Consider the following 22,500-nt stretch of genomic DNA (forward strand, 5'->3'; position numbering starts at 1 on the left):
CTGTTTTTAATGTAATGTTTTTAATGTAATGTTTTTAATGTAATGATTTTAATGTAATGTTTTTAATGTAATGTTTTTAATGTAATGTTTTTAATGTAATGTTTTTAATGCAATGTTTTTAATGTAATGCTTTTAATATAATGTTTTTAATGTATTGTTTTTTTAAGTATGGGGAGATGCACGTATCTCAAAATTCGTCTCGTATCTCAAGGCAAATATTTGCTCGAAACTTCACTCGTATCTCAAATTGCTTGTATGTCAATGTATTACTGTACTGTCAATGCCTATTTATAACATTTCCAGAGTATTTCAATTCAAGTAGTCCGGTTTTTCGTGTAATTGCCACTCACCTGTGTTCCCAAGGGCCCGGCTGGCCCGACGGGCCCCCCGTCCCCCTATTGAAAACCAATCGTCAGAACGTACGGGAAGACGGGAGAATCTTTCCTTAACTGTTTCCTCACGTTGAGTCCAGATGTTCCTTGTGGACCGGGAAACCCTCGCGTGCCTTGTCTACCCTGGGGACGGAGGGAGAGACGGACGCCGACGCCACCGCCGCCACAGTCAATTTCAACATTCGCCACATTTTTACAAGACGCTTATTTATGTACACGGACTGACCTTTGGCCCCTCGGGGCCGTTCTGACCCGGCGGGCCGATGTCACCTGGGAAACCCTACAACCAAGCATATAGTCTACACTATGATATTGTTATTAGAGGGTTTTTTTTGGTCAATAAAGTGTTTTATGTCCTACCTCTAAGCCGGGGGGCCCAATTGGACCGTCGGGGCCTTTGTCACCGGGGTGACCCTAAAAAAGGAGCAAGATGAATGTCAACAGAACCCTAAAAAAATATTGGTAACTCATAGACAATACATTTCTACAGAGTGCTTGATATAGTAGACCACAGGTGTCAAAGTGGCGGCCCGAGGGCCAAATCTGGCCCGCCTCAGCATTTTATTGTGGCCCGGGAAAGTCAATGAATTTCGGTTTTAGGATCATAGTATGGATGTATATTATATTTCCTGATTTTCCCCACTTTTAAATCAATAATTGTCATTTTTTAATCATTTTTTCGGTGTTTTTAGTTCAAAAATAATTTGGTAAAATCTAAAAATATATTAAAAAAGCTAAAATAAACATTGTTTTAGATCTTTAAAAAAATGGAATATTCAGGGCTTTTAATCCATTTAAAAAAACTGACCTGGATTCAAACCCAAAACGCCAGAATTGTGAGCCGACACACTAACCACTACACCATCGGGTCACTTTTTTTTTTTTTACCCAATTCTGATTCTCCCCCTTAAAAAAATAAAGTTTAAATATATTTAATTTGAAAGAGACAAAAGTTTGGTCATCCCTGGGTTAAAATTCTATAAGACGCACCTTTAGTCCAGGATTTCCAGATGGTCCTGATATCCCAGGTGCTCCTTGAAGTCCCTAAAAAAAGTACCAATGTAGTCATTGACACATTCAAACTCCGCAAAAAAGTAGGAATCCACAAACTTACCTTGTCGCCTTTGAAACCCGTCTCGCCCGGTTCTCCCGGTAAGCCATCATCTCCCTAAAAAACACACACAAGAGCAACAATTAAACCATAAAAGTACAAAATCAACTTTGTATTTATAGGCTACTCCGTGTCAAGTCCTGGATTTGAACGAGATTCAAGGTTATTTAGCCACTTCACGGACGATTTTGCCAAAACTCGAACCCTAACCCCAAAAACATATGTATCTGTAACTGTATCATCCAAGTGTATCATTGCCAAAAATATCCTGTCCATCAAAAAGCCTAATCACTGCAAAACCGTGGTTCGACTCCGCTTCAGACACCGCAAAACTACTTTGCGGTTGCCGACCAATCAGAGCAACGTACACAAACTGTGCAGGTCATCAAAAATGTCAAAACTAATATCTATCAAAAACTTTGCTTTCTGATAACACATTTCGTACAATAACTAATGCTATTTATTTAATATTTGCTATTAAAAATATTGGTTGCATTGTGAAAATAATTGCCGTTATATTTAGTCAGACATTTTTAAGTCTTTATTGAGTACTTCATTGAGTACCAACCTAAAATTCAGCACTGCCAGCCAACTCTTCTTGTTTATATGAATTTGACAGCTATTTTTGTCAATGGCAGGTAATGAGTTAAAATCTATGAAATTACAATATCACATGGTTATTATTATGTAGTCGTTTAACCTATTGGTTCCCATTAAAGGCCCTAGATGACTAAAGTAATCAATGCGTACATGTAGAAATTAGCCAGACTAATGCTAAGCGCTAATGCTAATGCTAAATTCACGTTCTTAATGAAGAATTATGATGTTTGAGGACAAATAGTGGGAGAAATTACATGTGCAGATCACCTTATCACCTTTCAGTCCAGGTTCACCCAAATTTCCCGGAACTCCCTGGAAACCAAAAAGAACAAAAATTTGAGACATTTGCAAGACATTTGCTTCAAAAGACCAAGTCCAGTATTTACCTTGTGTCCTGCCCGTCCAGGTAAGCCCATAATGCCAGCCGGACCCAGTTCACCCTTCAGGAACGTCAGGGACAAAAAACAGATGAGGACGGGTACCATATTTACTCGCATATAAGCCCCCCGGCACGTATAAGCCTTAAAAATTGCTTTAAAATGGTTGAATTTGACAATTTCTCGCGTATAAGCCGCCCGATTACGAATTTTCACCTACATATTCATGGTTTTAAGTTTCAGGGAGTACAAATGTTTTACTTTGAAGGGAAAATCTTAATAAAAATCATCACATTTGGTATTTTGGAGATACTGTATGAATCAAAAGCACTTTATTAGAGTTAATATCATAGGGAAGTTATTATGGCTGTCTTTGTAAATGCAAAATATCAAATTATTCCATTTGAAAAAAGAAAAAATATATATATTTTGATGAGAACCTGATGCTTTCTAATGACAGAAATTACAATTATTTTTTACCAGAAATCTAACATGTGGCAGCCATATTGCTTTTAATGTCAAAATATCTCAATTATTTTGATGGTTCATATTACTGCAATAGTTGTCACTTTTGAAGAAAAAAATAAAAACCAAAAAAAGGTAAAGTAAAATGTTGTTTTGTTTCAAAATCAAGGCTACTCTGGCTATCTGTTTATCTTTTTTGAATAAAATTTTGAAATAAATGACCGTACAGGCCACATTGTCTTGCAGTTTCTTACATTTTTCGTCTTTTTATGCGCATATAAGCCGTACCCTCGATTTAGTCATATTTTTGTCCGAAAAATGCGGCTTATATGCAAGTAAATACTGTACTTACCAGAAAACCGAGGACTCCAGGTGGGCCGGGAACTCCCAAGTTACCCTAAGAAAGAAGAAAAAAATGAGGGAAAGGATGAGAGCCAAAGATACGCAAATGGTTTTAGTTTTTAGTTTCAGTTGGGCCCGTTAGGCCGCCCTTTGGACCGCCGGCACGCTTTGGCATGGAACACACAGAGAGTTTTGTTATCCGGTGGCCACGCCCCCTTCCTCTTCCGGATCTTCAGCCATGCGGCGGAAAGATGGCTCAGCGTGGTCACAATGGAAACGGAGATGAAGGCAATCCAATGTGACCTACTTCCTGCATTAGACAGGAAATGAAGGTGGGGGAGGGGCTGGGTTCTCAGAAGATGAGAGTCCATCCCAAAAACTGGACCCTGCCTTCCATTTTGGATCAACAAACTTTTGTAAACTGGGTTTTATTTTTGTGGACAAATTTATATTAGTAAAAGGGATGTTAGATTCTGTGCTTGAAAACACAGGTGTCAAAGTGGCGGCCCGGGGGCCAAAAATGGCCCGCCGCATCATTTTGTGCGGCCCAAGAAAGTAAATCAGGACTTTTTGTTTAAGGATCAAATTCAAATGAAGAGTATAGCTGTATATTACATTTCCTGATTTTGAACCCCTTTTAAATCAATAATTGTTATTTTTTAATACATTTTTTCTGTGTTTTTAGTTAAAAAATGATTTTGTAAAATCTAAAAATGTATAAAAGAATTATTATTATATATTAGATTAGATATTAAGTACGAAATAATGGAAAATTATGAGTAGTGTACCTCTTTTTTGGGGAAAATTTTGGATTGGACACTTTAAACAAAACTAAATCCTTGCATTTGCTAGTACAGTAATCCCTCGAATAACGCGGCTTCAACTTTCACGGCTTCACTACATCGCTGATTTTTTTTCTATGGGAATTTTTTTAATTAATTTTTTTCTGTAAATTCAAAAAAATGTCGAAATCTACACTAAAATTCACTGGATAGGTGTGACCCTACTTTAACCGCGATAATCGAGGGATGACTGTTAATTGTTTTAAAAAAAAAAATCAAGCCAGACATTGTAGAAATTAACTTACGGGGTTCCCGTCTGGTCCGGGGGGTCCTCGCTCTCCGAAGTCACCAGGAAATCCCTAAACCCAGAAAAAAACATAGTAGAGGTGAATTAAGTAGCATTTTTTTCCACAATCGTACAGTTATGCTTTCCTTCAATTACACATCAAGTGTTTAAACGTTTGCAAATGACATCACGGGCACCAAAACTGCCAGGAAATTCCAAAGTGTCAAAGTAGACATTTTTGGCCTACAAAATGCTGACCAAAGCTTGATTTTTTAGCTTTTTTTTAATTTAAATGGTTAAAAAGATGTAATTTTCATTGTGCATCTGATCTGGAACATTTGGCTGATACGGATAAAGCAATTTGGCCGTAATTGGTGCAACATGAAGCCCAGAGGAAATGTGGAAAATGTTGCCTCTTTCCAGAAATGCCAGTAAAAGTCGAGTTTTGATCAAAAACACATGCCCCACTTTAACAAATTGGCGACATTTTTTTAGTTTTTTTGCTGTTGAGAGAGAATCCCAATGAAAAGCTTCAGTCATTCTCTTATTTGGACAAATAAATTACAGCTTGCATCGTTTGAAAATGGCATATTTATGCATAATAGGGGTGTCCAAACTCTTGATTTTTTATTGGCAAATAGTGAAAATATAATTTTGTATGGCCTTCACAACCATTTTGAGTTCAACCTAGAGTAATATGGATTTAAAAAAATCCAATACAGTGGTTCCTTAACATATGAGCAATTTGAGATGTGAGTAAAATTTCCGGCAAATGTTTATCTTGAGATACGAGACAAAAATTTGCATTTTTTTCCCAGTTTTTTCTTATTTATTAACTTTTTTTTAGTGTCTTTGCATCGTAATTCGAGTACATTTAAATTTGTTTTATGTTATGTTACGAGCGTGTTGCTGTGCAAAAATCTGTGGCCGGACGTTTGGTCGCCGGTCATTTGGTCGCCGGTCAAATGTACTTAGATATTAAACAGTACTTAGATATTAAACAGTACTTAGATATTAAACTCTCTCTCTTAGATAATAAACTCTCTCTCATGAATATAATTTGGAAAGCTGGTTTAAACAGTAAACTCTCTGTCACCAAAAGACCGGCAACCAAAAGACCGGCGACTAAACGTCCGAGCACCCAAAAATCAGGAGCATTTAAATTTTCTCCCTCGCATGTTTTGAGCGAAAAAACGTGTACATTCTTGGTTTTTCTTGGTCCAGACTGCTGACTTATGCTGACTCAGGGAAGAAAAGTAACATGACGCAAAAGTCAATGAGCTCACCGACAAGTGAAATAACTCGGGTTTTTTTTTGGCCTCGGCGTCCAAAGACGTCCGCGGGGACCCGTCATTGCGCCGTCGCCATTTTCCACGTAAGCCCTGGCGGGCGCGAAGCTGACTTTCAGGCGCCACGGACGACGGCGGCGTTCGCCTGGCGTGCGGCTCACGAGAACGAGGCCGCGGGGCCAAAACCACAAGTGACACTGTATCGTATTAGCGAAGATGGCTAACGAAAAACAAGCGCGACGATCCTGTACTGCGGTTCCTCCGAGCGGCAGGAAATCGTGTTTGACTTCCACATTAAAGCAAAACAATGGACAATAAAACAACAACGACAACAAAATCCTTTGTTTTGTCGTAAATTTATGTTTGAGGGGTGGTAAACTTAAAGTCTCGGGCCGGAAGTGGTACGCTAGGAGTTAGCGGAGTTAGCAGAGTTAGCGATGTTAGCGGCATGTTCATACAAAATGAAATTGTTTTATTTTCTTAATTTCTTTGATGAGTTGTGTCATGGAATTTGGGGATGGGTCGCTAGGAAGTTGATATTTTTTTGGGGGGGATTAATGATAATAATAAATAAAGTGTTATGGCTAAAGTGCTAAAGTTGAGTTTTAAGTAAGTTTGGACACCCCGTGTTTGATGTTTATGTGGTTAAAATGTGGCTGTGCTAAAATGAGAGAAAACTTTACCGGCCTACCCATCTCGCCCTTCTTCCCAGCTACGCCCGGAAATCCCTGGAATGAAAAAAGACAAATGAGGAAAAAATTAACATTTCAGCAAAATTTTAGTCAATTTGATGTAATCTATCACATTTTTTTCAGACTATGCAAACCAAAGAATTTCAAAATAAAAGGATAGGGGGCTATATCGCTAATAGGGTACAAATTTAATGAGTGTCAATTTTTTAATTGATCAAAAACCAAGAAAAAACATCTAAATTAAGATATAAAATAGCCAAAATGTATAAAAACTGCAATTTATAGTCCAGCGAATGCGGTAATTATAATTCTACAAAGCAGAACAGGGCTATCCACACGCCAGGGGCAATTTTAAAGTGTTAAATTAGCTTAGCATACATGTTTTTGGCATCTGGTAGGAACCCCAAGTACCCGGAGAAAACACCAACCAAGTAAGGACCGGCCTGGGAATCGAACCCTCGACCACAGAGCTGCGAGACCACGGATTTCAAATGCTTTTTTTGTTTTTTTTGGGTGACACCCAGGATACTCACTCTCTCGCCATCGGGACCGGGAAGGCCAACGAGTCCCAGAATGCCCAGGGGGCCCTAAAGAGAGCAAAAACCACGTTTAGGTGTAAATTTCAACAACATCCAGAGCGAGTAAAGACAAAAAAACACAGTGGCGACGGACGACATCAGCTGTGATTGTTGGATGGGGGCGGAGCTAGGCCTGGAAGCCAGTGTATATGCCCATGGACTGCATGGTGCTGGCTTCCACGATGTAGTCCAAGGGCACATACCCTGGCATCCAGAATCTCTGAAGACTTTTCTTGCCCATCAGCACGCTGAGGAGTGGTTATCTCAAAATACAAAGCTACCTCTAGATCCAAATTTCATCGGTTCTAGAAACGCTTTCAGATCTATGCTTAATCGCAAGTCGAGATTCGAGAAAACCTAAACGACTGGTGTCAAAGTGGCGGTCCGGGGGCCAAATCTGGCCCACCGCATCATTTTTTGTGGCCCTGGAAAGTCAATCATGAGTGCTGACTTTCTGTTTTAGGATCAAATTCAAATGAAGAGTATAGATGGATATTACATTTCCTGATTTTCCGCCTTTTAAATCAATCATTGCAATTTTTTATCCATTTTTCTGTGTTTTTAGTTCAAAAATTGTTTTGTCAAATCTAAAAATATATTTAAAAAAAACAAGCTAGAATAAACATTGTTTTAGATCTATAAAAAACGGAATATTCAGGGCTTCATTGCGCCTTATATATGGAAAAAAATAAAATGTCATTTATTGAGGGTGCGCCTTATAGTCGTGAAAATACGGTAACTAAACCCTTTAAAAATGACAAACATTTTGAGTCAAACATACTAAAAAACATTTATCAAGCCATTAAAATGAACAACAAATACATGTTAAAACATTTTCCATAAAATATTGTAAAAGCACCATAGTCAATTTGACACTCAATATAACTTATAATGTATATTAAAATTGAGCATATTTGACTCACATTTTCTCCCTTCGGACCCGGTTCACCTTTCGGCCCAGGTAGACCCTGCATGCCAAAAATAGGACAGAACAGGTTATGTTTTTTTAATCCAAAACGGACAAAAACAAACCAATCTTTGAATGTACATTGACAATTGCATTGTTAAAATCATTCAGAAGCAAACTATGAAACATTATGGGTAAAAAAAAATGGAATGTCAAGTTAGGGGTAACACTAAAAAAAGTCAAATCTTTATGACCAGATGGTATTTTAACAAAATAGGTCAAATGTTTATGATCTAAAGTACTTACAGTAACGCCCACGTAATGTGAATATGACCCGCATTCTCCACATATATGTAAATATCTCACAGATGTGGCAAAGTCAATCCAATTTCCAAAACTATTTTGGCTGACGTCGCCTTTACTTGATGCCAGCGAACGCATCACGGCCACGACAAAGCCAGTTTTATAAGATTTGTGGATTTCGCGTAGCGGCTCAGTCACAGTTCGCACATGGTAGGGGGTGCTAAAACCTCATCCGTCAGCACGTGTGCGACCACCCGACCGGCCGTCGGGCGGGCGGCGGGCGGAGGGCTCTGGTGCGAGACCTCGGCGTGAACCTGAACGCCACGCAGACGCCAGAAGCAGTCAAGCGCTTTGGTGCCAAAGGTTAAGTCAAGTTTAAAAGGTAGACAGACTTCAACTTCATTTTTCACTATTTGACATCATCTGCACTTTTGGACCTCTGGCGACCAATCACCCATTTGCTTCTCAATGGAAATTTCATGTACTGAAATGTACTACATAAAGAATGAGTTGAGTACACAAACTTAGGAAAATATAAAATAATATAGTATAAAAAATACAGAAAAAATATAAAAAATTAGTTTGTTCATTTTCTGAACTGCTTATCCTAAAACGGTCGCAGGGGGTGCTGGAGCCTATCCCACCTGACTTCAGGCACCAGGTGGTAACACCCTGAATTTAATGACCAGTCACAGCTAAGGGCGATTTAGCTTACAATTAGCCTAGCATGAATGCTTTTGGGATGTGGGCGGAAACTGGAGTACCCAAAGAAAACCCACGCAAACCTGGAAAAGGGGGAGAACATGCAAACTACACACAGTGAGCATAAACCTGGGATCAAACCCAGACCCCAGAACTGTGAGGCCACTGTGCCGCCCCCCAAAAATTTAAAAAAAAAAAGATTATAATAATAATTAAAAACTTGATTTGTAAAATAATCTTTGAAAAATAAAGCTAAAAATGGGAACATCCTGAAATTTAAAAGCCTAAAAACATTTTTAAAAAGAAAAAAAATTAAGTAGAATAATTTTCATTCATTTTTTAAGGGTCACGGGGGTGCTAGAGCATATCAGTCAACCTAAAGTTTCTCCTATGAAACATATTTACGAAAAAACAAAGGATTTAAACATCTAAATGAGTGTGTAATTTTGTAATTTAGTTTTCCTAAAAAAATTTTTTTATCTACTGTACACCGCCATATCTGTCAAAAAGATTAAAAAAGACGGCCAAAGCGTCCTAGTGGACGGAATATGATGTGCGTCTCAGCGTGTGTGCGTCCCTAGATTTACTGCACCTGCCTGCCAGGATAACCTTTGACCCCGGGGCTTCCGTCGTCTCCTTTTTCACCCTTTTCCGTAAAAAAAGAGATTAAAAAAACAGATCAGCACAAAAGCCACAAAAAAAGGAAATGATATCTATGTAGTCAAAATACTCACAGGTTCACCAGGTAAGCCGGCAGGACCGGGATGACCTTTTTGACCCTGTTGACCAACAACAAAAACAGTTTTTTAGGAATTTACCCAAAAATTAAAAAATCGAAAATTCCCGAAAAAATCCCGAAAAATTCCCGAAAAATAAAAGCCGCGCTATTTGAGGGATTACTGTAATCACATTAAAAGATGAGTCAGCAATTTTCAATACAAGTTGAAGAAGAAGACATAAGGAGTCTTTGTTTGTCTTTTGGTCAAATATAGAGACCACACAGTGAGTCACACGGCGTCTTTCCTTCAAAATGTCTTTCCATTGCACAAGAACGTATTCCCCCTCGCTCAAGCGCCCCCGTTTTTTCACCGCCGACGCGTGCTGGCCAAACAAAAGTCGCGAGCGTGTCGTCTCGCCGCGAAAAAAAAGAGCGTCTTTTCCAAGGGTGCGTCATCCAAATTTGGGACCTGGAAATACTCCACTCGAGTGTCCCTTTGAGGACGGCGTCCCAAGAAACCAAAAGCGTCAAACTTTTAGGCCAACATTTTACAGAACGGCGCTTTTCCCAGCCGTGGAATTTTGGTGTCGTCAGCACTTTTTGGGGATTTCCCCATTCGAGAACAAGGTGACGCAATCCTAGTACATTCAAATACTTTATTTAACATTTTTTATGTATTTTTTATTTTTTTATTGCAAAATGTAATATTAATACATTTTTGGGGTTTTTATTTATTCATTTTCTAAACCACTTTATCCCCACTAGGCTCGCGGGGGGTGCTGGAGCCTGTCCCAGTTAACTACGGCGACCAGAAAGGGGACACCTTGAATCGGCAGCCAGCCAATCACGTGGCACGAGGAGACCAACAACCAATCACTCATTGCCAGGGACAATTTTGTCAACAATTAGCCAAACATGCATGATTTTGGAAACCGGAGTACCCGGAGAAAACCCACGCAAGCCCAGGGAGAATATGCAAAAAGTACAGTAATTAAAAAAATAAAAATACAAAATAAAATAAAAAAGAGTACTTTGGAGAAAAATTTGTGAAAAGTGTGATGCGGTGGAGCAAGTGGTTTGCTTGTTGGCCTCACAGCTCTGGAGTTCTGGGTTCAAATCCAGAACATTTCCAACTATGTGGACTTTGCATGTTCTCCCCAGGCCTATGTGGGTTTCTTCTGGGTACTCCAGTTTCCTCTACATTCCCAAAACTTGCATGCTAAGCTAATTGTATGCTAAATTGCCCTGATTGGTTGTTTGTCTTTTTATGCCCTGTGATTGGCTGGCCACTGATTCAGGATGTCCCCTACATATGACCCAGGCTCCAGCACCCTCAACGATCCTAATGAGCTTCAGAAAATAAAATTGATATGAAAAGTGCGTCTTTTGTGAGTAAATATATGCAAATATATTGCATTTTTAAATTGCTTAATAAAGGGAATTGTACTTATGAATAATGGGAGAAATTAACCAAGGTTGACAACTATGAATATATTAATCAAAGTTCTGTTGGAAAAAAATGAAGAAAAATGCGATGAAGGGCAATTGAGGGAATTGTTGTGGGATTCGAATCCAAAAAAATGCTGAGTCGATTTTTTGGGGGGAAAGGGGGTGGAGCTACGAGAGCTGGAACACGACCCAGATGATTTGTGAAGGAGGAGTTCCTCGCTTGCAGCTGGGTGCAATCAAGCCCATGGCCGCCGCCATCCCATCCAAGCCAAGGTCATGGCGTCTCTTTCATTGCCGCCAGATACGCCAAAAGAAGACAAAAGTTTAACCCAGATGTGTCCGGCCTCCCGCCATAATCTGTCGGACGACGCCCAAGCGAGATGGCCCTTTTCCCATGACGATGCGTTCGATGACTCATGGGAAAAATGAAAGATATTCTTTAAATGAGTGGATTTTTGTGTTCCAATATATGTTGCATAGCGAGCAAAAAATAGAAGGTCGGGAGTATGTGAGGCAGGTGTTGGAATTTACAACTTCCTGCGATTGCTCGCCATTTGGGAAAGGAATCAATGGCCAACCCGCGGGAGACGTTAGCGCTGGAAACGGCAGCGTTTGGAGGAAAAGGGCCAAGGCGAAAAAAGCATGCCATAAAAAAAGGAAAAACAGTCACTGTACAGTAATACCCTGACTTACGAGTAATTTGAGATACGAGTAGAAGCTTTGCAGTGTTTTTTTACCCTGTTAGTCAGTTTAAAATGGCGGAGCTTGCTCGCTAATACGAGAGGAGTATACTGGCAAGTGGTTTTATGTCATGCTATTTTGAGGACATTTGTGTCCATCATTTTGGGAATATTTTGAAAGGAAGACAAAAGCAAATGATGTATACAGTAGTACCTTGAAATACGAGTGCCCCAACATAGGAGCAATTTGAGATATGAGTAAAAATTTTGAGGAAATATTTATCTTGAGACACTTATATAAGAGTATATAGCTGAGAAGCATCATGGGTAATGTTTTTGGGTCTTTTTTTTCGAGAATTGCAACCAATTAATTCATTTTTAGTCCATTTCTATGGGAAACATTCATTTGAGTTAAGAGTAAATCAACATATGAGCTCACTCCTGGAACCAATTCAACTAAGCTCTTATCTCAAGGTACCACTGTATATCCATTATCACGTGAAATGAATGTAATGCTTTTATTGTCATAATATACAAGTATAATGAGATGTAAAGCTTTCACTACATTAAATAAATCATACTCAAACTCTCTACCATTGACTAGCGCGCTAATGCTAACACGAGCTGGAATCTGACTGGCAGATGGTTAACAAGTACTGTAAAGTACTGTAAAGTAATCTATAAGGCAGGCGCCTTCCCAACAGCCTTACATCAACTTTTCTTTTTTTTTGGCTCCCAAAATTGTATTCATTCCATTTCAGGGCAGGGAGAAAGACTCGATATCGCGAGCTCAGCCCGTCGAGACGCAGCATATCGCACACGTGGGCCCGCTAACGTGTTGCAGATGCCTATAGTCTAGTAAGCGCAAGCACAAATAAACAAGGTTTTGAGATAAAACAGATGCGTCCTACCTTTCGCCCGTCTTGGCCAGGCGCTCCGGCGGGGCCTTGCACCCCCGACTCTCCCTGGAACAAAAAAAAGTGGGTCACATTTTTAGACATCGACGCCAGGAAAGTAGCAGGCCGACGGGAATTAAAAAGAATAGTTTGTGCGGGCAAAAAATGTTCAGTGTTCAGTTGGGTTTGGGTCAGGGTTTATTGCTCGTTCATTAATAATAGAAAATTTGGTTTTATGGAGAAATATGGTGAATCTGAAGGTATTTTAATACTCTTTTTAATTAATTAACATTTTATTATTTATTATTAGTCTGCTGTTGTTGTTCTTGTGGACATTGACTTTCAGTTGTAATACTATGTAATTAAAATTATTAATTATTAAGTATGCAATGATCTTGGATTATGTTTTTTATTTTGTGTATTGAGGCTGATTGATTAATTTTGGATTTACTGTATTTATGCGCATATAAGCCATATAAGTGTGTAAGTTTCACCCCTAAAATGGCCTTAAAATGGTTGAATTTGACAATTTCTCGCGTATAAGCCGCCCCTCTGATTCACAATTTTCACCTCCATATTTATATTTTTAATAGGGAGTACAAATGTGTTACTTTGAAGGGAAAATATTAAGAAAAATCCTCATATTTTGGTTATACTGTATGAATTAAAAGCACATTATTAGGGTCAATATCATATAGGAATTAATTCATTCAGTAATGGTTGTTTTCTTACGGCAAAACTGAAAATAACCAACAAATAGTAATGTTGCTTTACTGATAACTAGTGGTGAAAAAGTGTATCGCAGGTATAGCAAGTCTTAAGCCGTACCCTTGATTCAGTCGTGACTATTTTAGCTACAAATACGGCTTATTTGCGAGAAAATACAGTCATAGTTAGGAGTGCTCAGCGTGTTGGCCTTACAGCCGCAAGATCGAGGGTTCAATGCCAGGTAAGGCCTCACTTTTTGATGTTTGCATGCTCTTGCTCGGGTTTTCTCCGGGTACTCCAGTTTAATCCCAAAAACATGCATGCTAAGCTAGCTAATGGAACACTCTAAATTGCCTATTGCTATAGATGATTGGTTGTCCATCTCCAAGTGTCTTGCGATTGACTGGCCACCAATTCAGGGTGCCCCCCTACTCCAGCACCCCCCGCGACCCTTGTGAGCATCAGTTGTTCAGAAAATGAATGACAAAACCTAAAATGTGATGCTCACATGATGTTTTGTGAGGTCAATTTTCTTTTAACCTTTAAAATACCATAAAAAAATGACTTTTTTAAAGTCATGTGCATGTCAATATTTCAAGAAGTGACCAATCATTGTCGAAAACCTACTTTTTGTCCTTCCAGGGCTTGTCCAAGTGATAGACCGGGATGTCCTTTTTCACCCTGAAACAGGAAAAATGGGTTATTTTCAACATTTTGCTCATCGCTAAAGCATTCAAAAAAAATGAGAGGCTGTTTACGTTTACGTTATGGGCGCTTAATGACATCATTCTTCTTCAACAAAGGACGGACGGACGGACGGATATTTATTTACACTAACGCGCGCTTACGGGTGAGCGCAGAACATTCTTCTCCCTTTTCGGGCAACAGGACCACTCGGTGCGATGTCGGGAAACACGTTGCCAAATTCGAGCGATAAGAAGCTTGGTGGGAACGACAAGAAGTGGACTAAAAGTTGCATTTTGTTACCGCCTCTTTAAGGAGGGCGTCTTTTGACGTAAGAAGGTCAATCAAAGGTGGGTCGAGCTGACATTCACATCCTATTGCGTCCTTAAGAACAATTATTTTTGGACCTGCGGCACAGCTAAAAATCATGTCATTTAAATTTAGAGGGCCTAAATTACTGGTGTCAAAGTGGCGGCCCGGGGGCCAAATCTGGTCCGACGAATCATTTTGTGCGGCCTGGGAGAGTCAATGAGTGCCGACTTTGTGTTTTGGGATCAAATTCAAATGAAGAGTATTCATGTATATTACATTTTCTGATTTTCCCCTTTTAAATCAATAATTGTCCTTTTTTAATCTTTTTTTTTTTTCTGTTTTTAGTTCAAAAATCATGTTGTCAAATCTAAAAATATATATTTTTTAAAAAGCTCTAATAAACATTGTTTTAGATCTATAAAAACGGAATATTCAGGGCTTTTAATTCATTTATAAAAAAAATTAAATATTCTATCTAAAATGGTTAAATTTCCTGACCCTTAAATCAATAATTGTCCTTTTTAATCCATTTTTTTCTGTGTTTTTAGTTCAAAAATTATTTTGTAAAATCTAAAAATATATTTTAAAAAAGGTAAAAAAAAACATTGTTTTAGATCGATAAAAAAACGGAATATTCAGGGATTTTAATCCAGTTATTTTAATCCATTTTTTTTTTTAAATCCAAATATTACATCTAAAATGGTTGAATTTCCTGATTTTCTCCCTTTTATCAACAGAAATTAAATAAATCCCCCAAAAATATTTTTTTTATTCTATTTGTACACTAGGAAATATTTACAAAACGCCGCGGGCCGGATCGGACTCCCTCGGCGGACCTTTTCCGGCCCGCGGGCCGTCTGTTGGACACCCCCGATGTTCACCATTCCACTGTGACATCATCTTGACAGGCGGAATTATTCTTGGCGAGTTTGACTAATCAAAAGGTGGTGTTTCTGTCAAAAAATGTCAAACGAGTCGACCTGAAACTATTCGTAAGGAAACACGTTTTTTTTTTTTTGGAGGATTTTCCCTCTGTCAGCGTAAGCCGAGCCGACAAGTACTGTAAAAAAAAAATACACGTGGTATCCGACTCTTACCAAAACAGAAGCTTAACACGAATGCGAGGTGCCGTTTTTGCTTCTGCAAAAGTCGTTAGTGTAAATGCGGAAAGTCTCCCTATCCAACTCACTTATTTTGTTTTTGGGCCATATTTTGGTTTAAATTTAAATGTCAACCATTAGCCTGAATCAGAAAATAATAAGTCATTATGAATTGTTAAATGATTACCGTATTTTTGCGCATATTAGCCGCCTCTGCGTATAAACCTCACCCTTAAAATGGTTGAATTTGACAATTTTCTCGTATAAGCCGCTCCCTGATTCACAATTTTCACCTAAAATATTCAAATATGTTACTTGGAAGGAAAAATATTAAGAAAAATTATCGAAATCACATCCAAATTGGTCATTCAATGGTATCCAAATTAAAAAAGGAAGTCTTGTGAGCAGTACAACCAGGAAATGATCTGATTTGTTGTCCTGAGGTAAGATGGCGGCCAGTAAATTAGTTTTTTAATGTTTTTTATGTAAGATATGCTTCATTTTGTCCCTTGAATTTCATTTATAGATGTCAAAATACATTTTTTAAGCATTTTATCTGTTTATCTTTTCTCAATTTTGAAATAAATGACCAAATTATCTTGCCTTATGGCGTTTGGTGCATGTCAAGTCTAATTTATGCGCATATAAGCCGTAATTTAGATTCAGTCATCATTTTTTGTGTTAAAAATGCGGCTTATATGCGAGAAAACACGGTAATTGACATCATACCTTCATTCCAGGTGATCCAGGCTGACCCGGTTTTCCGTAGGATCCAACAGGACCCTAAAATTTAAAAAAATGATTTAAAAAAAAGGAACTTTTTGGAGTTAATATAATTAAAAAACAAAAAAATTAAGTAAAGCTCAGCTTAGTCAATTCAGAGTGCACAATTAGCCTAGCTTAGCATGTTTGGGGGTTGTGGGAGGAAACTAGAATACCCGCAGAAAACCCAAACAAGCCTGGGGAGAACCAGGTGGTGAATTAGTTCATTAAAATAAAGCACTAGGATGGAAGTTGCGGTTGAATATTTGGCAAAATCTTTAGCAAACGTAGCTTTAGCCCGTTTGTTGACGTATTGGGGCGCCGCCACGCAAAAGGGGAACCGTGGCACCCGCCCGGGTGATCTTTTTAGCATCTCTGCTTTTTATCGGACTTGTCAGCCCGTGGGAGGGAGGTTTTTTTTTGGGGGGGGGGGGGGGGGGGTTTATGTTGTGAAAAGACCTCCTGGTTCCGGACCCCCTTCTGGACATATGGAGACACTTAACAGAAGCTCATCCAATGACTTCCTTTTTGCTCCAGTAACTCCGCCCCCCTCTTTTTTTTTTCAAATGCTCCTCCAGAATAAAACGTATGGAAGTCGTTAATGATGACCGATTCTGTAGCTCGTCATGGCGGGCGGGCGACGCCTTCGGGCTGCGTTAAGACCGGATCGAATTTCATTTGGATTTCCGTTCAAATCCGACTTTTTTTTACTCTTAATGCCGTTTTTTTCGCAAGTGGCCAAATAAGATCTGTTTAAAAATGGGTTACAGTATTGGGCGGGTTGCCATGGCAACTGAGGCGTCATCCAGACCATTAAAAGAAATTCAATTAAAAGAAAAAATAATTTAAAAAATCTGATTTTGGCCAATAAATTAGACAAATTACCGTAATACTTGAGAAAAAATATCTTGCATATTTATTTTCATGAAAGTATATGCGTATAATTTACATCCTTCTTTCAAAGCGGTGTAAAATGCAGTTTTTTTAGGAGACCAAAAAGCGTAAGCACATTTACGTCGTGCCAATGATTTTTTTACTGGATGGGCTACTGTTTTATGGCCTATTAGTGCACAGCAGACCCACAAACACCTTCTGTTGATGTCTGGATTAAAAAAAAACATATTTTCAAAGACCTTGTGCTTAGAATTGTGGAAGGTGGAAAAGCTCCAGCACCCCTGTGACCCTAGTGAGGATAAGTGCCATTGAAAATGAATGGTTATTCATCAATAATTGGAAAAAAGTGATCGGAAAATGAGGAAAGAATCCACAAATATTCCAGAAAATTAACTATTGGCCAATTTTCCTCAAAAATGGGTCCCAAAATGTATTTAAAATTGTATTTTGATAGTTTTCGAAGCAGCCATTTTAGATTAAAAAGTACATTGACAAAGAAATATTCCGTTTTAATCAGTTGTTTTGGGGAAATTTTAAAATTTGAAGGATGGAAGGACGCAAATGTCCAAATTTAAGAAATTAAAGGACACAAATGTCCAAATTTGAGAAATTAAAGGACACAAATGTCCAAATTATTTCCATGATTGCACTCAGTCACGTCATTTTTATATTGTTGACATTCATTCCCCAAAATTGCCTTTTTCATAGTGAAAGTGACTGGGAAAAAAAAAATAATAATAATAATAAAAAGAGTAATGATTGCAATGTACTCACCCTTGGACCCCGCTTCCCCGCCTTTCCTGGCAAACCTGGAAGTCCTTGAAAACCCTGCAAAGAATGCAAAGAATGACATCAGGTTGGATATATTTCAACTTTACGAGCCTATAAACGTACGTATAAAATGATGTAACAACAGGTGTATTTTTGTTGAATATAACGTCAGCTATTAACACATACTTAAACCCTATTGAGCACCAGACGCTCAAATTGGGGGAGACAGGCCAGAAGATTTTGTCTTATTCGCCTGTGGTGGTCCGCTGTCCGCTTTTGATTGGCCCACAGAAAATTATGAAAATATGATTGAATATGGCCTGCACAAGAAGCTTAAATTCAAGATGCATTACTCCGTTATAACACTAGAGGGAGATAGATCCCCCCGACTAACTAACAGGTGAAATATAATTTTTTAACCATATTTTTCAAACCAGATTTTTCAAACCAGATTTTTTTAACCATATTTTTTTAACCAGATTTTTTTAACCATATTTTTTTAACCATATTTTTTTAACCAGATTTTTTTAACCAGATTTTTTTAACCAGATTTTTTTAACCAGATTTTTTTAACCGTATTTTTTTAACCATATTTTTTTAACCATATTTTTTTAACCATATTTTTTTAACCAGATTTTTAACCATTTTTTAAACCAGATTTTCTTAACCATTATTTTTAACCAGATTTGTTTTTAACCAGATTTTGTTAAGCCAGATTCCAATAGACAAAAAAAGTGAACCGATTTCAAGTTGGCGCTTTCAAATCGTTGTATTTTTTGGGGGCGTGGCCAATTGTGACATACACAACATATAAGATCTAATAAAATGTCAGGAGTTTTGGTCAATTTCGACCATGGCCTCAGCATTACGGTAATGAGCTCCCGTTTCTTCCAATGAGAAAGCTAACTGGGATTCGAACCCGGAACTAAGAAAAAAATTTGGTTTGTGTGGAAAACTTTGCCTCAACGTTAATACGTCCAAATCATTTTCATTTGGTTAAAGCGGTGAAACGGATACATTGTCATCAATCACATTTTTGGGTCAAAAAAACGTTAGCGTTACCACAGAAACCAACAAAAACGACATAAAAGCAGATGTCAGCCCGTTACGCAAGCGTGCGAAACACGGAGAAGAATGACCTTCGCCGCCCGAATGATTGGCAGCCATTTTGGCTCGAGGCGAAATCCTGTGAGTGGCTGGCGGAGTTGCGGTTAGCGCGGTTAGCGCGGTTAGCGCAGCCACCGCAGCGAGAAAGATTTATTTCAAGTCGTTTTGTGTTTGGGTCAAACACGTGCTAATGCACGGAAGGGCTCTTAAACAATGGAAAATGTGCGTCAGCGTTTTGTCTTCGGCACAAAGACAGCCAACGCGTCTGCCTTCCAGTCAAATCACAACATGCTGACGCGGCTAACTGAATAAAAATGCTAGCCCAGAGCGAAGGTCGTTAGCATATGTGATTTTGGGTCAATCTATTAAGCTAAGTAGCCTGCTTTATTAGGAAAAGGATGACTTAATCATTCCTAATCAGTCTGTAATGAATATTAAGAGCTAGCGCTGGATGCTAAAACTAGCAAGAATGAAAAGCAAACATGCTAGCTTTTTTGTGGGGTTATAAAATAACAAATGAATATTGGTATGTGATTTTAGTTATGCTAATTAGCCTGCTTTATTAGTAAAAGGGATGACTTAGACATTCCTATTCAGTCTGCAATGACTATAAGAAGCTAGCACTGGATGCTAAACGTAGCAAGAACGAAAAGTGAACATGCTAGCTTTTGTTTGTGGAGTGGTGAAATAAATTAATATTGGGTACATCAAATAACAGCTGGTTGACTTAACTTCATTAAAAATGGCGCAATACAAAAGTTAAAAAAGGGAACATCTGCTTATATCAATGACGCCATCTTTGATTTATTGCCTAGTCATTGTCAGCAAAGGCCATGGAAACGCAGTCTTTTGCTTACATGCTGTAAAATGTGACCTTATTGGAGGTCAAGGGTTAATCCTAACACCCACCCGTGGCTCAGTGGTAAAGTTGCTGAGTCGGTAAACAAATTTGTAGCAGTTAACATAGCGGTGGTATTTACACGAGTAGTCATCCGCACAGAACGCTTTTCCCAAAACAAAGTAGTTAGGAAATGGCTAACTTCGGGATAACTGCCAGGTAACTGCCGGCTAACTGCAACTAACTGCGAGCTAACTGGGAGCTAACTGCAAGCTAACAGCGAACTAACTGCAAGCTAATGTCTGCCGTCAACAACGGAGCACTTATTTTGACCGGGGAGACGGAAAATATGTATTTTGTCACAGAATGATTAGTTGTAGCGATCCAACTCCTCAACGCCACCCACTGGCCGAGTGAATAAAGGAGCTGAGGCTATTTACACGAGTTTCCTGGCTATTTAGAGCGGTGCTAAAAGGGATATCTCTTTCTCTGCCTTGACAACGCTAGTCCTTCAGGAACAATAAACTCAAGTCAGGGAAAATAAACCTTCCAATTGGAAGATATCAACACGCCGCCGTGTCCGGGTTTACAGAAGCTAAAAGGCTGGAAATGTTTTTGGAAAGCCACGTCAGCAGAAATAAAGCCACTCGCTCGCCCTGGCTAAAGTCGTATTAAGGATTAGCTCAGAGGGGCAAATGTCTAATGAATCATAATCATTTCTAAAACAAACAATGCAGCAAGAAACTGTACCAGGAGCTTTCAAGCACAGGTTTGAGAAACGGGAATGGCATTTGTTTGGAAACTCACCGGCGGTCCAGGTTCGCCTTTCCGTCCGGGTGGCCCCGGTAACAGCGAGACCAGGGTCGGATCCAGGTCAAATGTTTGGAAGTCATCTAAGGCTGCGGGAGTGACGGTTTCCAGGTCCTTAATGGTGGTGAAGTCGGGTTCCTTTGGCGTAGGGGTGGACAGTTTTTCATCTGGGAGCTTTGCAGACTCACTTGGGGTCCAAACTGTGCTTTCTGGTGGTCTTGTAGAGGTCGTCAGGTCCTTAAATTTCTGTCCAATATCGGAAAACCTTGCGTTGTCGCTCGTTTCCAATGGCGAGACGAGGGTCGAATCCAGGTCAGATGTTTGGAAGGTATCCAAAGACGTAGGATTGACGGTTTCCAGGTCCTGTACGGCGGTGACGTCAGGTTTCTTTGGCGCAGACTCGGTCCAGGTCCAAACTTTGCTTTCTGGTGGTCTCGTAGAGGTTGTCAAGTCCTTAAATTTCTGTCCAACGTCGGTCCAAATTGCGTAGTCACTTGTTTCCAATGGTGAGACGAGGGTCGGATCCAGGTCAAATGTTTGAATGGTATCTAAGGACGCAGGAGTGACGGTTTTCAGGTCGTGTACGTCGGGTTCCGTTTGTGTAGAGGTGAACAGTTTTTCATCCGAGAGCTTTGCAGACTCGCTTTGGGTCCAGACTCTGCTTTCTGGTGGTCTTGTAGACTCCGTCAGGTCCATAAATCTCTGTCCACTGTCGGAAAAGTTTGGGGCGTCGCTTGTTTCCAATGGAGAGACGAGGGTTGAGTCCAGGTCAAATGTTCGGAAGGACTCAGGGGTGACGGTCTCGAGGTCCTGTACAGCGGTGAAGTCGGGTTCCTTTGGCGCAGAGGTGGACAGTTTTTTATCCAAGAGCTTTGCAGACTCACTTGGGGTCCAAACTGTGATTTCTGGTGGTCTTGTAGAGGTCACCAGATCGTGAAATCCTTGTGCGGTGTCTATCGGTTTTGTACTGTCGCCTGTTTGAGGATGCAGTTCCTCTAGCGAGGCCTCGGTGGCGGTCCGGACCGATGCGATGCCGGCTGGCCTTCCCAAAACCGAATAATCCACTGAAGCGCCAGATGTCGGTGCAACAGTCGGTTGAAAAGTCCAATTCTCCATCACCAAACTGTCACTTGTGACCAAAACAGATTGTTCAGCTGGGAACAAAGTCGGTTTTGAGGTCTTCCCGGGTATTCCGGCGGTCGTTGGACTCCCGTCAGGATCTGCGGAAACCAGAGGTAGCAACGGCGCCAAGACGGGCCGAAACGTATCGGCTTCCCTGCAATGTTTCTTGACCAAATCGCAAGAGTTCCGGGCCGCCTGGGCCGAGGGGTAGATGTCCAACTGGCAGATGGCGCCTTCCAAGGGCGCCGTATCGCGGTAGCTTTTCCCCAACAGGAAGGAGCCTTCCAGATCCAGCGTCTCCGCTCTTTTGCCCCGCAAAACGGCGTGGAGACTTCGGTTCCCGCAAGAATCGTGCAGGGACACCCCGAGACCGTCCACCGCCAAGGCCAGGCTGTGCCAGCGCCCGTCCTGGACGTCGTAGTCCAACGCTACGGAGTTCCGGCGCCCCGCGTGAACCAGGAGCTTCCCCGGCGCCAATTGCAGGCCCAGCTGCAACTTCCCCCGCCGGGACACGACGGCGAAGACGAAAGCGTCGTTGACGCGGTGGACGGATAGGCTGAGGATCAGGGATAGGTCGCCGGTGGCAAAGGAGGCGGGCAGGATTGCGTGTAAGGGCGCCTGGAGGCGGGCCCTCGGGGTGAGGATGACGCCGGATTTGAAGGGGATGATGCCGGCGGGGACGGAGGCGGAACTTGGGGCGGAGAGACCCAGCTGCTGTAGAATATCCACATCTAAGACGGAAAAAAATATAAAAACACAAGTTGGTCACAACTTTAGAAATCGGGAACATTTCTTTGTGGTCGCTGGCAGCCAATCACAGCGT

General features: G+C 40.2%; 1 protein-coding gene across 1 annotated transcript in view; it reads right to left on the reverse strand.

Annotated features, from left to right (window-relative positions):
• Positions 1-22,500, reverse strand: part of LOC144195710 (uncharacterized) — a 45,751-nt gene that overhangs the window by 16,821 nt on the left and 6,430 nt on the right. Inside the window, exons 4-22 of the mRNA XM_077715525.1 lie at positions 21,123-22,408; positions 16,103-16,156; positions 13,905-13,958; positions 12,585-12,638; positions 9,561-9,605; positions 9,419-9,472; positions 7,838-7,882; positions 6,870-6,923; positions 6,328-6,372; positions 4,375-4,428; positions 3,298-3,342; positions 2,490-2,624; positions 2,371-2,415; positions 1,507-1,560; positions 1,383-1,436; positions 753-806; positions 619-672; positions 462-515; positions 351-395 (exon numbers count right to left, since the gene is read on the reverse strand). Of these exons, the coding sequence (XP_077571651.1) occupies positions 351-395; positions 462-515; positions 619-672; positions 753-806; positions 1,383-1,436; positions 1,507-1,560; positions 2,371-2,415; positions 2,490-2,624; positions 3,298-3,342; positions 4,375-4,428; positions 6,328-6,372; positions 6,870-6,923; positions 7,838-7,882; positions 9,419-9,472; positions 9,561-9,605; positions 12,585-12,638; positions 13,905-13,958; positions 16,103-16,156; positions 21,123-22,408 (2,285 nt within the window). The remainder of the gene's footprint in view (positions 1-350; positions 396-461; positions 516-618; positions 673-752; positions 807-1,382; positions 1,437-1,506; positions 1,561-2,370; positions 2,416-2,489; positions 2,625-3,297; positions 3,343-4,374; positions 4,429-6,327; positions 6,373-6,869; positions 6,924-7,837; positions 7,883-9,418; positions 9,473-9,560; positions 9,606-12,584; positions 12,639-13,904; positions 13,959-16,102; positions 16,157-21,122; positions 22,409-22,500) is intronic.

Source organism: Stigmatopora nigra, chromosome 4, assembly GCF_051989575.1.
Source record: "Stigmatopora nigra isolate UIUO_SnigA chromosome 4, RoL_Snig_1.1, whole genome shotgun sequence".
In the NCBI taxonomy this organism is placed as follows: Eukaryota; Metazoa; Chordata; class Actinopteri; order Syngnathiformes; family Syngnathidae; genus Stigmatopora; species Stigmatopora nigra.